This window comes from Capricornis sumatraensis, chromosome 14 (genome assembly GCF_032405125.1).
Source record: "Capricornis sumatraensis isolate serow.1 chromosome 14, serow.2, whole genome shotgun sequence".
Classification (NCBI taxonomy): domain Eukaryota; kingdom Metazoa; phylum Chordata; class Mammalia; order Artiodactyla; family Bovidae; genus Capricornis; species Capricornis sumatraensis.
The window spans coordinates 28,832,450-28,852,100 of NC_091082.1; the positions used below are offsets into that span (position 1 = coordinate 28,832,450).

Below are 19,651 nucleotides of genomic sequence, written 5' to 3' on the forward strand. Positions count from 1 at the left end.
ATGAATGGGATTGTTAACCTGATATTTTTGCAAGGGCTAAGATTATTCAGTATTCATTTTTTCCAGTTTTATTGAGATATGTCATACAGCACTATAGAAGTTTAAGGTGTACAGAACAATGATTTCACTTACATGTATCATGAAATTTTATATATTCACTATTAATTCATTATATTTAGTCAGTATTCATTGTCAGTTATACATACTACCAATTTAAAACATATCTCATCCTAGTTCATATACAATTGACATAAATAATTGTATATTTCCAATTGAGTGGCTTTTAAAAATGCTTTACCTTAAAAAAATTCCTACAGTTGGTTAATGAGAACTAAGTTATCTGACAATGAAATCAGAAATGAACTGGCTGTAACTCAGCCCTCAAAACATTAAATTTGCTATTTTCTATATTACAACAATGATTAAAATACTAGAGTCTAATAGAATATGTAATATTTGAGCAGCTGTACTTTTATGATAACATGGAAATTTTTGTTTGTTGATTAGTTTATTAGATTAAATTGACTTGCCTTGTTCATATTTTCTCTCCTAATTCTTTCATCAGCTCTTTGCAAACTTTTATACCTAGGCATTCTTACATGTCAAATTAAGTTTTGTAGACCAAAGGGAATTGCCTCTGGAATTAAGGGAATTCCTTTCTGTTAATTAGACTATAGTGGATTTTTTTTCCCTTTTATTCTCTTTTTTTATATACCACACAATTAAATAACTGCCCTATTTTGAACATTACAAAACTCTTAATCCAGCTTCTCCTTTTGCAAGTATTTTAGATAGACCTTTCAGCAGACCTTTCAGCAGAGATCCTGGGGTGAACCCCAGCACTGACTCTTGTATCCTGTTTAGGCCTGTCTGCCCTCCCAGTGTTATCAATGATTGGAACAAGTCAGGCTGCTCATTGACCAAGATCTTTATTAATGCAGCTTGTGATTTCTTTAGCATGTTCTATGGTTCCCCTATAAGAACAATAAGAAAATAATTGGCATATTTCCCACTCTGTAGCATATACGATAAAAATGACAATTGATTTTTCTGATTCTTTGGTCATTTTTTAGTTAAAAAACAATAGCATCTTAGAATCACTCTTAAGATAGAAGTAAACTATCCTTTGAGTCTACAAAATTCAATTAGTCAAACATGAAGACAGTATAATTCATACGACTATATTTGCTAAGCTAGCATCTCATTATATTTTATTGACTATGAAGTGTAGGAGGTTTCCAGATTTGAAGATGAAATCATTTTTTACGCAATCTGTGATGATGGAAAAGTATTTATTTTGTTTATTTTTTTCCAAATGAAGAGAGTGAAGGATTGAAGTATCCTGTATTCACTTTAGAGCTCATTAGTAAGAAACCTCCAGTAAAAGGAAGGAAAATGTCAGACATCTGATATCAAAAGATCACAAGGCTTCCAATTTAGCCACATAGTGTTTTTTACATTTATTTTTTAATTAGAGGAAAATTACTTTGCAATGTTATGTTTGTTTCTGCCATGCAGCAACACACATCAGTCATAATTATACATATGTCCCCACTTCTTGAACCTTTCTCCCCTCCCCCCATCTCACCCCTTTAGGTCATCACAGGACATTGAGCTGGGCTCCCTGTGCCATACAGTAACTTCTTGCCAGCTATCTATTTACACACGGTAATGTGGATATGTCGATGCTTCTTCCTCTGTTTGTCCCACTCTTTCCTTCCTCTACTGGGTCCACAAGTTCATTCTCGATATCTGCATCTCCATTCCTTCCCTGAAGATAGGTTCTAGAAAACTGGTATTAATGAGCAGCATAGTTTTGAGAGAGAGGAATGGGTTACTCTTCCTCTGTCCCCAGTGTGGATCAGCCTTCAACGTGCTGTGGGCAAGTCTGCCCTCATAGAGAGGGCCACACAGAGCCCTAGAGATGGTTACAGAACTTGGTGATAGAATCTGTAAGCAAAGGATAAAGTAACTGAGGACAATATTCCACAGGGATGTTAAGGAAGATGAGATAAGGCTGCAGAAGCTTTACCTGTTCTCAGAGGAGCCAGTATAAGCACCCTATGAAGAGCATCATTCCTATTTTCAAGGCCAACGAACTACATACATCCAAGACCCCACATGTGGGTTCCAAGTTTTGCCTCTGAGTCTATACTCGTACCGGTCTATGACTTTTGCATCCTCTTGTTCAGTTTTCATTTCTGCCTAAACTCTGACCCATTTGTTAAAGAACAGATTAGATATTTCCCCAGTGCTTTCTGTTCCTATACTCTTGTTTTTGCTTTATCATGAAATTTTGTTTTTCTCCCCTTGTATACTGGTACAGCTGTTTGCTCTTTCCCTCATTAGATTTTAAGGGTCTTAGGGTGAGGCTTCTGCTTATTCACCTTTTTATACTCACAGTGTCTGAACACAGTACTATTGAACAATTAAGACATATCTGGTGGGCTTTCTCAATGGCTCAGCAGGTAAAGGCTCTGCTTGCCAGTGGAGGAGATGCAGGAAACATGAGTTCAATCCCTGGGTTGAGAAGATCCCCAGAGGAGGAAATGCAGCCCACTCCAGGATTCTTGCTGGGGAAATCCATGGACAGAAGAGCTGGGTGGGTTATAGTCCATGGGGTCGCAAAGTGTTGGACATGACTGAACAAGGCACAATGGTGGATTGAATTAACTATGAATCAAGTCCCCTAGTATTTACTATTGATTATTTGCTTGTCTGATAATACAGGCCCAGAACTGAATATTCATTTCTGTGTTATAAGGAGCTGCCTCTAGGGAAAGTGGACATCTCCCTTTGGCTTCCTTGCCTCCCCTTCTGCCCCATCTCCACCCCCTTCAGCTCAGGGAGGGCAAATGCTGCTCTTTGGGGGGACTGGTCCCACCCAGGGTCACATTCCATGAGGGCTACCTCTCTCCAGAGTTTCTCCTGACCTATTAGTATACCCCATTATTCAAGTGCTGGCCTGACGTTGCTCTCAGTGGGGAGAATCTTTGACCATCCCTTCCTTCACCCTTTTGACAAGTGGCTAAAGAGAAAGGCTCTTCTCCCCAGGGGAACATCTGCCCTATCGCTTATCACACCTCTCATTACATCTCTGATTTTTGCTAGCTGATGAGACTCAGGACAAGTCAGATTACAAATGTGGGGACAAACTTGCTCTCAGTTCAGTTCAGTTCAGTCACTCAGTCATGTCTGACTATTTGCGACCCCATGGACTGCAGCACGCCAGGCTTCCCTGTCGATTAACAATGCACGGAGCTTGCTCAAACTCATGTCCATCAAGTTGGTGATGCCATCCAATCATCTCATCCTCTGTCATCCCCTTTTCTTGCCTTAAATCTTTCCCAGCCTCAGGGTCTTTTCAAATGAGTCAGTTATTCCCATCAGGTGGCCAAAATATTGGAGTTTCAGCTTCAGCATCAGTCCTTGCAATGAGTATTCAAGACTGATTTCCTTTAGGATGGACTGGTTGGATCTCCTTGCAGTTCAAGGAACTCTCAAGAAGTCATCTCTAGCACCACAGTTCAAAAGCATCAATTCTTCGGTGCTCAGCTTTCATTATGGTCCACCTCTCACATCCATACATGACAACTGGAAAAACCATAGCTTTGACTAGACAGACTTTTGTCAGCAAAGTAATGTCTCTCGTTTTTAATATGCTATCTAGGTTGGTCATAGCTTTTCTTCCAAGGAGCAAGCATCTTTTAATTTCATGGCTGCAGTCAATATCTGCAGTGATTTTGACCAAGAAAATAAAGTCTGTCTGTTTCCATTGTTTCCCCATCTATTTGCCATGAAGTGGTGGGACCGTATGCCATGATCTTAGTTTCCTGAATGTTGAGTGTTAAACCAACTTTTTCATTCTCCTCTTTCACTTCCATCAAGAGGCTCTTTCATTCTTCTTTGCTTTCTGTCATAAGAGCAGTGTCATCTGAGTATCTGAGGTTGTTGATATTTCTCCTGGCAATCTTGATTTCAGCCTGTGCTTAATCCACCCTGGCATTTCGCTTGATGTACTCTGCATATAAGTTAAATTAGCAGGGTGACAATATACAACCTTGACGTACTCTTTTCCTATTTTGGAACCAGTCTGTTGTTCCATGTCTGATTCTACTGCTGCTTCTTGACCTGCATACAGATTTCTCAGGAGGCAGATCAGGTGGTCTGGTAGTCCCATCTCTTGAAGAATTTTTCCACAGTTTGTTGTGATCCACACAGTGAAAGGCTTTGGCATAGTTAAGAAAGCAGAAGTAGATGTTTTTCTGGAACTCTCTTGCTTTTTGATGATCCAGTGGATGTTGGCTATTTGATCTCTGGGTCCTCTGCCTTTTCTAAAACCAGCTTGAACATCTGGAAGTTCTCGGTTCACATACTGTTGAAGCTTGGCTTGGAGAATTTTGAGCATTACTTTACTAGCGTGTGAGATGAGTGCAATTGTGCAGTAGTTTGAGCATTCTTTGGCATTGCCTTTCTTTGGGATTGGAATGAAAACTGACCTTTTCCAGTCCTGTGGCCACTGCTGAGTTTTCCAAATTTGCTGGCATATTGAGTGCAGCACTTTCCCAGCATCATCTTTTAAAATTTGAAATACCACAGCTGGAATTCAATCACTGCTACTAGCTTTGTTCGTAGTGATGCTTCCTAAGGCCCACTTGACTTCACATTCCAGGATGTCTGGCTCTAGGTGAGTGATCACACCATCATGATTATTTGGGTCATTGGGATCTTTTTTTTTTTACAGCTCTTCTGTGTATTCTTGCCTCCTTTTCTTAATATCTTCTGCTTCTGTTAGGTGCGTACTATTTCTGTCCTTTATTGTGCCCATATTTGTATGAACTGTTTCTTTGATATCTCTAATTTTCTTGAAGAGATCTCTAGTCTTTCCCATTCTATTGTTTTTCTCCGTTTCTCTGCATTGATCTCTGAAGAAGCTTTCTTATCTCGCCTTGCTGTTCTTTGAAACTCTGCATTCCAAATGCACTCTGCATTCAAACTTGGTCTAGCTGGTTCTTTTTTCCTGCCTCTAGCCCAGGCAAGAAAACTTAATTCACATGCTTTGCATAATGCAGTGGAGAATTTATTGTGATCTTAACTCATTGGACAATTTATTGTTATCTGGAGTCAAATTCCTAACTTGTAATAAAGTACCCTTAATCCTGCTTTGGGCTTAATACATATGTTTCATTAGTCACCCTTTAACAGAGAGAAGGCTTCTCTAGGACATGTTTGAAACTGAACAGATGTTTGAGACTTGTTCCCCAGCTATGTGTCTCACTATCTATGAATCATTATCTCCATGCCCAGTTTGAAATGATTTACCTAAGTCAGGGTTCATCATGACTTAGATAACTACTCTTTTGGGCAATCAATATATATGGAGGAAAATGTTTCACAATTTATAAAGATCTGTAATATATTTCTATACATAGTCTCCTAGGGCCATCTCATCTCTGCTATAAAGCTGATCATGCTCTCCTTTGCTTCCTTCATAAAGAACTCAGTTTTCTAGTTATGCTGAGCCCTTTTCAGTTTCTTCAGCAACCGTTTTCATTCTGTAACTCGCTTCCATATATTTTGTATGTGTGTGTTAGTTGCTCAGTCATGTCCAACTCCTTGCGACCCCATGGACTGTAGCCCATCAGGCTCCTTTGTCCATGGGATTCTCCAGGCAAGAGTACTGGAGTGGATTGCCATTTCCGTCTCCACTATTTTGTATATGTTGATTAATTTTAATTTTTGCTTCCTGAGACCTCTACCAATTCTTTTCTAACTCTGCAGACTCTCAAGTAATGACTTATTTGTATATACCACTGTATCTCCACATTGAATTTAAGAATTTCTGCCAGATCTGTGTCTTTGAGGAAATTATAAAAATTAATAGGCAAACCCGTAACACCTTCTTCTTTAATATAATGTTCAGTTAATTGAAAAGTACTCTCTGCAAAAATAAAGCACATCTGAATATATATTTAAAACAGTTAAAAGATACCATTTTAAAAGTAAAATTAATCATTGTGTAAACTTTTGATTGAAAGCTCAATTTATTTTTAGGATTTTCATAGTTGTTTGTACTTAAGCAATCTATCTGAGGCTTAAATAATTACTTCTGAATTTGAAGATAGATTTTAAATATTATTTATAAAATGAACCTAAATAGTTTCATTATATATACAGATAAACACATACACATGTGCACTTAATATGCACTACCTGTTTCTCTAATGAAACATTATGGCTCAATGGAATTAAAATTAATTCATGTGCAGGGAAATACCTAGTCTTTGAGCCTTATCTTTTCAGCCATCCAGTCTCTTGAGAAAGCAAATTTTGCCCAGACACAAAAGAAAAATGTACTATTAAAATGCAATTCAGAAGTGATAAAAAGTGTAAGTGCAGCAGCCGGCTCACAGCACCCCCTCTGTATACTAAGGGACATTGGGGCCACATTAATTTTTTGTGTGAGTGTTGTCCATCCCATGTGCAAATTAGCACTGGAAGGACCATAATCTGTCTTACATGAGAGCTCTTTTCCCAAGGGCATATATAATACATGCTTGTGTAATTTTGTATATTCAAAGGTCTGTGTTCTGTTTATTTTTTATCTTAAATAGATGTAGAGGGTATTTTCTTAGGAAAAAATATTTAAAAGGAATTTCTTAATAAACATTAAAAAGAAATTGTAGAGAGGTGTGAAACTTGATGAAATAACACATTTTCTAAGCTTATTTTTTAAACAAATTCAGGAATATAATGGGAGAAATTTCAATTGAATTGGGATTTTTATAAAGGCCCTTTCCTTGTCTTAATTAAATAAGATAATATAAGATTATAATAAATCACATAAGATAATATATGTGAAAATATCAACATCTGCGCCAAAATTTGTTTAACCTCAATTTCATTTTTTCTGTGTCTGAATTTCAGAGTATTTTTCTTGGCAGAATATTTAATTTAGTTGTAAATTAAATACCTACTTCCCAGCGCTTGCTTTTTTCCCTCTAAAAGTTTCTTGTATTTAAAACAGGATCTAGCTCTAATATTATTGATACCATGTCTCCTTTGATTATATTAATTAAAATTTTCTGATGTTTACTCCTCTTTCCTATATTATATGTTTCTTCTAGATTATCTCTTATATTTATATATGAGTTTTTCTTCCATCTTGATGTTAGTTGCTCAGTTGTGTCCGACTCTTTGTGACCCCATGGACTATAGCCCACTAGGATCCTCTGTCTGTGGGATTCTCCAAACAAGGATACTGGAGTGGGTTGCCATTCCCTTCTCCAGGGGATCTTCCCAATCTGGGGATCGAACCCAAGTCTCTTGCATTGCAGGCAGATTCTTTACCATCTGAGCTACTAGGAAAGCCCTCCATCTTGGTAGTTTCCCCAAATGACAATCCATTCATAAATTCACATTAAAAAAGAAACTCTAACCATCGGATTAAAAAGTGTATTTGTGTGTGAGAGTGGCTTATTTGACTGATAGACACTGGGATATGACCTTTTAATTAAGAAATTTCCAAATGTTGATATTTGAAGTTGTTGAACTGGGAACTCTCAGTATCTTTTGAGAAGAAACAATTAGTCTTCTGAAATCTATTAGTCAAGCTGCCAGGTCACTTCAAGAGGAGCAAAGGAAGAGTTCAGTGAGTAATCTTTGAATTAGAATTCATATATTTCATTTGGTGCCTCACTCTGGCCTGCTTGCCTCAGCCCAGAGCTTTCTGATATAATATTTATGAGAATACACTCTTTTTATGAATATATGAATTGGGAGAGAAACCTGGGGGTTTGCATAGGTTTCTCACCTGGTTTCAGCTTTATTCTTCACTCTCACCCATTGCAGTAGTTTCCAGAATCTTCCAGGATTCTGCAGGACTAATGGCATAATTTCTCTTTGGCCTCTTCCTCTTTTGGAACTCGACTTTTCTATCTGCATTCCACCTGCCAAAAATTTGTTAGCATTTTCCTCTTCTGTTTTTTCTCTTTTGTCCTCTTTCCTATGAACTTATAACTTAAAAAAAAATCCCTTTACTCTTATTTCAGAAGGTTTTGATGAGGGGTTAAACAATTCATCAGGTTACACTATAAATGTATCATGATCTTAGATGTTCTGTGAGAGTTTAAAATTTTTATTTTTATGTTGATCAAAATAACATTAAAACTAATGATGATGGTGATGGTGATAGTGGTGCCAATACTGAGAGCTATAATAATAAGCTACTTCTACTTTTGCAATACCATTATTTATTGAATACTTACTCATTGTTTTCAGCACCATGTTAAGTTTTGTGTATATGAAGTTGTTCAGTTATGGTGCAAATGGTAAAGAATCCGCCTGCAATGCAGGAGACCTGGGTTTGATCCCTGGGTCAGGAAGATCCCCTGAAGAAGTGAGTGATGACCCAATCCATATTCTTTCCTGGAAAAAATCCCATAGATAGAAGAGCCTAGTGGGCTACAGTTCATGGATTCTCAAACAGTTAGATGTGACTGAGCAACTAACACTTTCCTTCCAGTTTACTCCATAGCATGAGGGAACATAGATAGCAGGGCCAAAGCTAAGATGCAAATATAGGTCTGACTGACTCAAAAGCTTCTTTATCCATACTCTGTACCAAGAATGCCTTTATTATTTGGGAAGTTAAGATGTGAAGAAAGCCCATTTCAATGAGAGTTGCAATAGTAGCCATCCTTTACATTTGGGGAGTGCCATCTTATTAAGGGCATTTTTACTTATCTGATGAGTTTTGAGTTACTTGGCACAATTAATTAATTAATTAACATTCTCTATATTTAGCAAATATTTGAGACCCACAAAATTCTGTAAAATGTTAGTGTCTCCATTTGTGGAATAAGAAATGAAGATACATAGAAGTTAGTAACAGAGATAGTCAGTGGCCAAGATTGAAGTGAAGAGCTGGTGTTCTGATTCCAAGCCATGTGTTATTTTCCCTATAATTTATGACTTCTTTAAATTCTTTTTTTTTTAATCAAATGTCTCTACAAATCAAACTAAGATGATGACCTTAATGTTCTTTCAGGTTTTTGCCGTTTTCTTCCTATCACAAAAACAAAAAATACGTCCCGACAATGCATTTATCAAGCAAATATGGTCCTGATGCTTATGGAACTCAACATTTCCGAGATGAAAATCCTAAGAGATGGATCTGTAACAAGGTGAGTCAATGCAACATTAAAAAGAAAATAATGTTTCTTTGAAAAGGCTAAAAATGGACATTGATTATAGCAAATATACTCTCATTACAGCTAACACCCTCATGGTTACAGAATTATTTTTAGCTATTTTATAGGAAGATAGTGCAGCTTACTGTGTCAGTAAGAGGTTTAAGATTTTTTGTGGATTTTTTTTTTTTGTTGTGTTCTTGTGTTTTATGGTTCGGCCACCCTGTGGTCAATGGCATGGATCATTAGCTTTGGCAAAGCCAATTAGGGTCAAGTCTGAATCTGTGGAATAGTGTTAAGCTAACTCTCAGGCATGGAGATCAGTGCTTTCTTGCTTTCTTTCAACCTCCATGTATATGTAAATAGGTATGTAGGAAAGAAGGAAGAAGAAAGGAAGGGAAAAAGGAAGGAGGGGAGGGTAGGAGGGAAGAAGGAAGAAAGGAAGGGGAGATATATGTGATATCCTATCTATACATTTGACATAGAAAAGGAAAAAGCAGATAAATATTTACTTTTGGATTCCAGAATTATAATTGCTTGCACTTAAATTAAAATCTCTAAAATGGGAAAACACCTACCTACATGTCTTACACAATAGGAGGTAACAAGGAAAGTTCTTACTAGGTTTTTAACCTATTGTCTAGCAATTAGAAACTCAAACTTATATCAAAATTATACAGACAAAGTAGAGCAGGAAATTATATTCTGGAAAGGGCCTAAAGCTACTGAGTTCCATATACTACCAGGCCTATTGTTTCTATTAGTAGTCTGTCAATGAGGATTTATTCATTTACACACAGTCTCCTACCAAAAGGATTTAAGACACCTTGATTGCGTGCGTGTGTGCTAAGTTACTTCAGTCATGTCTGACCCTTTGCAACCCTATGACCTATAGCCCGCCAGGCTCTTCTGTTCATGGAATTCTCCAGGCAAGAATACTGGAGTGGGTTGCCATGCCCTTCTTCAGGGGATCTTCCCAATCCAGGGATCGAACACATGTATCCTGCATTGCAGGTGGATTCTTTACTGCTGAGCCACCAGGAAAGACCCTGAGGGCACCTTATCAAGTGGCAAATACAACGTAGGCCATATTCTAGAAATTTAAACACGGGGAAACAATCTTAGATGAGAAGAGCACCTATGCCCACAAAATAAAGGAGGACTGGGAGGAGGGCATGGCAACCCACTCCAGTATACTTGCCTGGAGAATCCCATGGACACAGCACCTAGGCGGGCTGCAGTCCTTGGAGCTGCAAAGAGCCTCACATGACTGAGCAATGAGCATGCTTGCACGTGACTGTGGTGGTCAGAGACTTAGGAAATGCAACATGTTGGTGTCTAAGATGCAGAGAACAAAAGTTGCAGAGGCATCCTCACTGCTCAAGTGAAAGAAACATGTTAGACCTTTAAGGGAAATGAGATCTTTCTTTACCAAATTCTAAGAAAAGTTCTTTTTTAAGGACATTGTAAATAATGGCATTGTCAAAAGGAACTCGTGCTTGGATTCCTTAGGAAGTCGCTTTTTCTTTTGTAGCTGCTAAGTCTTTTTGTTTTGTTGTTGTTTTTTTTTTAAGTAGTCTTCTAGAACACTAAACAGTAATTCCATGGCATAAGGAATATGTACAATGAGTAGTTCAATCTGGTCCACTGACTGATAAACCTGAAAGTTGATAATAATATTATTACATTAAAAATCCATACCAAGACTATGCTAGGCATTTGTTTTTTACCTAATATGCAGCCATTCAGAATATAGGGTAAATGTGATTTTTAAACCTTTTGATTTTGTATTTTGAATGTACATAATGTGATCTACATCTCATTTTTCTATTTGACGTGAATTTTATTTTTTTGTTGTTAAGCCATCACCATTCTATTTAATTCAAGGAAATTCTCATTTCGTTTCCTTAAAATGCAAATGACTTACCTTAAGACACTGCACTACTTCAGTATAAGAAAAATCCTTGTGCCAGTGTTTCTTTCCTAAAATAATATGGTTCTTTTGGGTTTTATGCCATAGGTTTATTCATATGTTTGACATATGCATTCATCTCACTAGATTAATCAAGTTATAGAGACTCTTGGATATTCACTAAAAAAAAAAAAAGTTTATTTTGTTCTTTTGGAGGAATCATTGTTGCCTCTGTATACTTTTAGAAAGTACACATACTTGAAAAGTTAATGACAAATAATCATTCTTTTAGATGCTGAAAACTAAGAAAGTGTAGAGATTCCTTATGTCTTAATAAATCATTAATCCACTTGCACAAAATCACATAGAAAGATATTAAATGCAAATTTAATTTTATTCTTCATTTCCTTCTTTTCCACTTCCTCTGATCTCTTAAAATAACCTTATTAAATTGACAAATTATTCCTGTGTAGCCAATAGATTCTACAAAGTACAAAGGTAAGCATTCTATTGTTTCTACGAAAATATGTTATGTTTTGACTTTCTGTTCAGTAATCTGGGTGAATTTGTGCCCAATAAATGATTAAAAGCCCGCAGATTTTTCTTTATTTTATATAAAACTTTGTTTATTGATTTTGGAGACATGAGACCACAACTTATTCATTATTAGTAGATGAAGGATTGTTTTAGTGAGTTGTTAAGTTCAAAATGTTGAAGAGGGAAAAGACTGGTGTAGTTTTATGCTGCTTCTATGGGGAGATGGGCTATTTACAAACATTTAAATACACATAAGATTTAGTTGAATGCATTAGATTTACTGAAATTAAGAAACAAATATATTTGGTTCTCCACTCTTTGCATCATGTTTTAAGTTTGTCTGCCTGGAGAATTTTTTTCTCTTTTGTTTTCTTTAAGCATGGAGGTTGTAACTGTCAGGCCATTTGTTATACAACTAAGATAAAGGGTGTACATTGAGAGAAAAGTAAAATGTTTTCTTTCTCTAATCATATTCACATTAAATCAGTTAATAAATCGTATTTAATATTTTTGTTTTATTTTAATGCTATTAACATCAACAGTATAGAAAGACATCACAAAGTCAGCAGATTAAGAGCAAATAATGTAATTTTCCTGACACTATGAAAATCAGTAGTGAAAAATAATATATATCATTTTTTGAATTTATGGAAATCAATAATAAATTATATATATCATATAACTTACTCATATTTCTTTTATCTAACTGTAAAATGCTCCAAATTAATTGTTAGATTCTAGGTCTGTGTCTTAAATGGTCAAACTTTTTTTAAGTTCACCTAAAGACTTTGTATTTATAAATTCTTTGTTGTGCTGATCTCAATATCTGAAAAAGAAATGAAATTAAATAAGTAGAATCTATTAGTCACCATTAATTTCATCTATCTGACTAGGTCTAAAAGAGTTGGCCAAGAAAAAATTGTCTACTAAAAACATTCCTTTGATTGTCAAAACATCTGAACATGGTCATATTTACTGAAGCAGAAATGATAGTCTCAGGCCTTTATCTGAATAAGAATGAGTTTCATATGCATTTTGGACAACTGACTATAATAGAACCACCTCATGTTTTCCCGTATTCGCAACATTCAAGAAGAGATTTTTAAGATGGTTCATGTTGACAGAGCTTCTCCTCCTATGCCTTATTATAGGTGAATTACAGCAGTAGATCAGCCCTTTTGTGTTATTTTCACATGCATTTTGGTCCTAAACAGAATTTTATAAGCTACAAAGCATAAAAATATCTAGTACTCCAAAGAATTAATTTAGAGAGCCTAAGCATATTGCACAGAACATAAAGTTGACCTTTACCGTCGACAGCGTTTGGAATGGAGTGGGATGTGGAACACATCATAGATTTAATGTGGCACGTCGCTGTCTGCAGAAACTTGGGTGGGACTGTGACTGCTTGCCCATAGCACCCGGTGATTGAATCTGCTGTCACCAGCATCCTGATAATAATGAACACCCAGCTCAACGACCGTGATTATGATTATCATAATTGATGTGCAAGAGCAGTGTGTGGGGATCATTACAGCTGAACTGTACATCAGAGAAACATGCCTCAGTTATGGATAATTTTACTCTTATGCATTGATTGGGATAAAATATGCCTTTCTCTTTAAACAGACCAGCTTCATATAATTTTAAGAATCTTTCTGTACACGCTGATGGATGATTATGTGTCTGCTGAAAAGAGCCCCCGACAGTTGTTTGTTTTGTGTTGTTTCGTTTCATTAGTAAATGTAAACAATTAAATAATTAAGTGTAATTGAGGGAAAATATTTTGCTTAGGAGGATGGGCTTCAATAATCAAATATTCAGTTTAAATGCTTTTTCTGTCTCTCTGACGATATATCTGGGACTAAAGTTCTTCAGCGTTCTCCCTCTGATTATCCTTGTACCTGAATTCCAGAGGTCAGCAACCATCAGGGAAAATATAAGCTTATACAATTTTTTATTATAAAGTATTATGTATTTGAATATGCATACATTTTTGCATATACTCTAGTTTATTATGCCTTTAGGACAGAACCACTATTGTGTTATACTATATTGAAAAATAGTGTTTAACCTATAGAATAGTTTGGATATGTAGTGTTGAGATGTATAAATTTACACTTCCTTAGCTTTTTCATCAATATTTTGTTTCAGATATGTTTGTCACATTGTGTGGAAATTTTCAATTATAGTCTTAAAAATGAGTTCAAGAGTTTCTGATTTTAATTTTAACTCATGAATAAATGTGATATTAATATGTGCAGTGATGTTTCCAAGATTTTCAGTAGATCAGTACTGACCATGGTAGTCTGTGATTATTATAACCTAAGTGGGCTTCCCTGGTGACTCAGCGGTAAAGAATCTGCTTTTCACCTACTGAAAATATTATTTTTCAGAAATGATGGATTTTATACCATGTTCTCTGGTCTGACCTCTTGCTGTACCCAAAGCCCAGATGTCTATTTCTTGACCATTTGCCATATTATGACCTCTACGGATGTGTATATACCATGTGACATAAGCTGACTATCTTGCTCACTGGAATGCACTTTCTTGTCAGTTCTTTCTTCCAAGGAATCCCCTTAATCTTTCCCCAGGTCATTTATGCCTTAAAAAGATCTTAACATCTTTTATCTAGAATTTTTAGGTCATAGGTTTCTTGAAATCTCCAGTTTTCTGAAAGTACTGATACTTTATCTCAAATATTGGAAATATGTTTGCTAGATATAATAACAAATGGTTAATTCTGTGGAATTATTTTAAAGGGGATTGGTTCTATTATTATGTACTTCATTTAGCTCACTTTTAATTTGCTGTGAAATTTTTGAAGAATCTTTATTATTTTATATTAACTCTGTTCTTTAATGCACCAAACTTTTGTATATTATATATATGTTTTATTCTGTTGAATTTATTTTTGGCTTTTAAGGCTTTTTTTAAAAGTTGTAGTTGATGTACAGTATTATACAAGTTACAAGTGTAGAGCATAGTGACTCACAGTTTTTAAAGGTTGTGCTCTTTTATAGTTATTGTAGAATATTGGCTATTTTTCCTGTGTTGTACAATATAATTTTATAGCTTATTTTATACATAATAGTTTGTACATTTAAAAAAATGTCTTTATTATGTGTCAAGATGATACAGACTACCAGAATATTATTTATAAAATAATAAATTAATGAAATCTTTACCTGGCTTAGAGAGAAGACATTCCTGTTATTTAGAAGTCTTGTGTGGTACTCTCAATGGTTCCATCTTTTCTGTTTCCAATGACAGAGATCTGCTATCCTGAATTTTAAATACTTCCTTTGCTTTTATGCTTTTATTATATATTTGTATTCCTGAGCAATAGCTAGTTTTGCATATCTTAGGCATTTTATATAAATGTATTTGTATAAATGTGTAAATCAAATCACGTGTATTTTTCAAACAGCTTTCTATACCACACACTTACTGTGGATGCATGCATGCATGCTAAGTTGCTTCAGTCGTGTCTGATTCTTTGTGACCCTATGGACTGTAGAAGGTTTTGCTGTCCCTTGGATTCTCCAAGCAAGAATACTGGAGTGGATGGCCATGCCCTCCTCCAGGGAATCTTCTCCACCCAGGGACTGAACCCATGTTTTATGTCCCCTGCATTAGGAGGCGGGTTCTTTACCACTAGCACCACCTGGTAAGCCCCCTTACCATGTATAGTGAAAGTGAAAGTCGCTCAGTCGTGTCCGACTCTTGGCAACCTCATGGACTATACAGACCATGGAATTCTCCAGGCCAGAATACTGGAGTGGGTAGCCTTTCCCTTCTCCAGGGCATCTTCCCAACCCATGGATTGAACCCAGGTCTCCCACCTTGCAGCAGATTCTTTACTAGCTGAGCCGCAAGGGAAGCCCTTTACTTGCATTTAATTTTTTCCACTGTTGTAAAGTATTCCACGCATGAGTTGCCACAATTTATCCATTTATTGGAAAAAAATATGCATTACTTGCAGCTGTTCTAATCAATGATTTTGATGTGACTATTATGTTGATTCCTTTATAAATCTCCTGGTTCACATGAGAGAAACGTATTACTGATTATAGGATATATATTGAATACATTTTCAAATTTGTTCCATAAGATTATATTTAACAAAGAACTGTTCACATTTAGTTTACAACAGTGATACTACAGTAGTCCTTCCATTATTTATTACTGTCAACCTTAAAATTTTTTGCTGATTGGATAGATGTGATGTTATGTATTAGTTAGCATTTCCTTGATTTTAATGAAGTTCAACTTTCTTATCCAAGAGCACACATCTCTCAATAGAAGTTGTTTTCTCACATGGATTCTACATGTTTATTATTAGACTTATTCCTAAGAAACTTATATTTTATTGTGATTGTGAAAAGCTCTTTTTTTTTTTTCTGTTCATTTTCTAACACACTCTTGCTGTCATACAGTCTTTTGTGTTCTTCATATATACTTTTGTTACTATGTTAGTCCGCTCAGGTTGCCATAACAAAATACCACAGATCCGGTGGGTTGTATTTGTTTTTTCACAATCCAGGGGGCCAGAAGTCCAAGATCAAAGTGCTCTCGGGGTTGGTTTCTGGTTAGGCCTCCCTTGCTGGCGCTCCTCCCGTGGTGTTCTCACGGCGTCTTCGGTGTGCATCCAGGCAGCGAGAGTGCTGTGGCTGGTGTCCCTCCCTCTTCTAATAAAGACACCAGCTCGATCAGACTATTCTGGCATCAGATTTTCTAGTTTCAAATGACTGCTTATGTGCCTGATTTTGAGCAGTTTATTTAAATTCCCTGTATCTGAGTTTTCTCATCTTTGGAAAGGGGAACTATTTTACCTTCCTTAAACTGTTATGGATGACTGTTGGGTTATGATGTTATGTTATGATGACTGAATTAGGAACTCGTATTAATTACTTAGAAAAATACCCAACAAAGTAAATACTGTACATTTAGCTGTTATTGTATTTATGATCTTTTAAATTTTCTGTTTCATTAATGTATTTTGACCACTTATGTTATAATGATCTTCTAAATCTCTAATACTCTCTGTATCATTTAAAATTTTACCATCATTAGCCTTATTTTCACATATTGACATTATAGTAAAAGCTATAGGCGTAGCTCATTATATTGTACTTTGCCACATCACACTTCTTGGATATTGCATTTTTTAAAAAAACAAATTGAAGGCTTGTGGCAACCCTTCATTGAACAAGTTTTTATCAGCTCTATTTTTCCAGTAGCATTTGCTCACTTCATGTTTCTGTGTCACATTTTGGTAAATATCACCATATTTCAAACTTTATTATTATTATTACTATGTATTTATGGTTATTCTATGATGAGTGATTTTTGATGTTACTATTTTCTTGTTTTGGGGTACCAGAAACCATGCTAATGTAAGACAATGAACTTAAATTGATAAATGTTGTGTGTGTTCTGACTGCTCCACTGACTGGTCATTCCCCTATTTCTCTCCCTGTCCTCTGGCATCCCTATTCCTTGAGACACAAAAATATTGAAATCAAGTCAATTAATAACCTTATAATGGTCTCTAAATGTTCTAAAGGAAGAATCATACGTTTCTCACTTTAAATCAAAAGCAAGAAATGGTTAAGCTTAATGAGGAAAGCATGTCTAAAGCCAAGATAGGCTGAAACCTAGGCCTCGTGAACCAGTTAGCCAAGTTGTGAATGCAGAGGAAAAGTTCTTCAAAGAAATTAAAAGTGCTGCTCTAGTTCATACAGAAACAGCCTTATGGCCTATATGGAGAGTGTTTTACTAATCTGGATAGAGGATCAAACTGCCACAGCATTCCCTTAAGCCAAAGCCTAATCCAGAGCAATCTCCTAACTCTCTTCAGTTCTATGAAGGCTGAGAGAAGTGAGAAAGCTGCAGAAGAAAAGTTTGTAGGTAGCAGAGATTGGTTCATGAAGTCTAAAGAAAAAAGCCATATCCATAACATAAAAGTGCAAGGTGAAGCCGCCAAGTGCTAATGTATTAACAGAAGCTGCAGCAAGTTGTCAAGAAGATCTCTCTAAAATAATAAGGATGGCTACACTAAGCAACAAAATTTCAATGTAAATAAGACAGACTTATAGTGGAAGAAAATGCCACCAGGGACTTTCATAGCTTGAGAGGAGAAGTCACTGCCTGCTTCTGAGTTTCAAAGGTCAGGTAGACTCTCTTGTTAGGTGTTAATGCAGTCAGTGACAGAGTTGAAGCCAGTGTTCGTTCATCAGTCTGAAAATCCTAGGACCATTAAGAGTTATGCTAAGTCAACTCGGCCTATGCTCTGTAGATGGAACAGCAAAGCCTGGTTGACAGCACATCTGTTTACAGCATGGTTTACTGAGTAGTTTAAGCCCACTCTTGAGGCCTACTTCTCAGAAAAAAAAATTCCCTTTCAAAATATTGCTGCTCACTGAAACATAGAGACATACTTTACTCATCATTTTGTATGTCACCCAAACTCTAACAACCAGAGGATTCATTAAAAGTAATTTTTCCTACCTTATATGATCATAAATTTATCCATCAAGAAAGGAAATCAAATCCCGGTAATGTTCTTTTCATATCCAATGGTGGGATTTTTTCTTTGCAAATCAGTAGTGGTTTTATTTTGAAAAAAGTCTTATTGTTTCATAGTAGTTGGAAGGGGTTTAATTGTCAGTGGCGAGTTGAGGGTGGTTATACAGGGGGATCAGAAACCAAACTACTTGGACCTTTCTTGGCTGAAATATGACATGATCAGCACAGAGGAGCCCCCAAGAAGTTTTCATGTTGTGACTGTATTCCATGGGATGATGAGAAATAAATGTTAACAGTATATTGAATAAAGAATTACTGCTCATTGACAACGTACCTGGTCATATAAAAGATCTGACAGAAAGGTACAATGAGATTAATATCATTTTCATGCCTGCTAACACAACATTCATTCTGCAGCCCATGAACTGAGTAATTTTGACTTTCAAGTTTTATTATTCAGGAAATACATTTTGTATGGCTATCCCTGCCATAGATAGTGATTCCTCTGATGGATCTACGCAATGTCAATTGAAAACATTCTGGAAAGGATTCACCATTCTAGGAGCCATTAAGAACATTTTGACTCATGGGAAGAAGTTTAATCAACATTAACAAGAGCTTGGCAAAAATTGATTCCAGCTCTGTGGATACCTTTGAGGGGTTCAAGACTTCAGTGCAGGAAGTCACTTCAGGTAGCAAGAGAACTAGCCTTAGAAGTGGAGCCTGAAGAAGTGGATCCTGAAGACTAAATTGCTGCCATCTCTTGATAAAACTTGAATGAATAAGGAGTTTCCTCTAAGGGCTAAGTAAAGAAAGTGGTTTCTGGAGATGAGAACTACTCCTGATGAAGGTGGTATGTAGAATTATTGAAATGACTAAGGATGTAGAATGTGACATCAACTTAGTTGATAAAACAAGTAGCAGGGTTTGAAGGGATTATCTCCAATTTTGAAGCAAGCGCTACTGTGGGTAAGATGCTATCCAACACCTCAGGGATAGTATCAGTGCTCAGGGAACTCTACTCAGCGTTCTGTACTGACTGAAATGGGAAGGAAATCCAAAAAAGAGGGGATATATGTATAGCTGATTCACTTTGCTGTACAGTAGAAACTAACACAACATTGTAAAGCAACAGTACTCCAATAAAGATTAGTTAAGAAAAGAAAGTGAAAGTTGCTTCAGTTGTGTCTGACTCTATTCAGTCCATGGAATTCTCCTGGCCAGAATACTGTAGTGGGTAGCTATTTCCTTCTCCAGGGGATCTTCCCAGCCCAGGAATCAATCCGGGATCTGTTGCGTTGCAGGTGGATTCTTTACCAGCTGAGCTACCAGGGAAACCCAAGAGAAGAAAGTAATAGTAAACTAACATTAATAAATTGACTGAGTCCTGGATAATTAAAAGATTAATTTGTTTTTATTAATTTAAATTAATTTCCTATACTACATGTTTTAATATTATACAAATTAAATATTGAAG

At 36.2% G+C, this 19,651-nt stretch overlaps 1 protein-coding gene across 1 annotated transcript in view; it reads left to right on the forward strand.

Moving 5' to 3' along the window:
• SPATA17 (spermatogenesis associated 17) overlaps positions 1-19,651 on the forward strand; it is a 236,439-nt gene that overhangs the window by 170,334 nt on the left and 46,454 nt on the right. Inside the window, exon 9 of the mRNA XM_068986427.1 lies at positions 9,050-9,185. Coding sequence (XP_068842528.1) covers positions 9,050-9,185 — 136 coding nt within the window. The remainder of the gene's footprint in view (positions 1-9,049; positions 9,186-19,651) is intronic.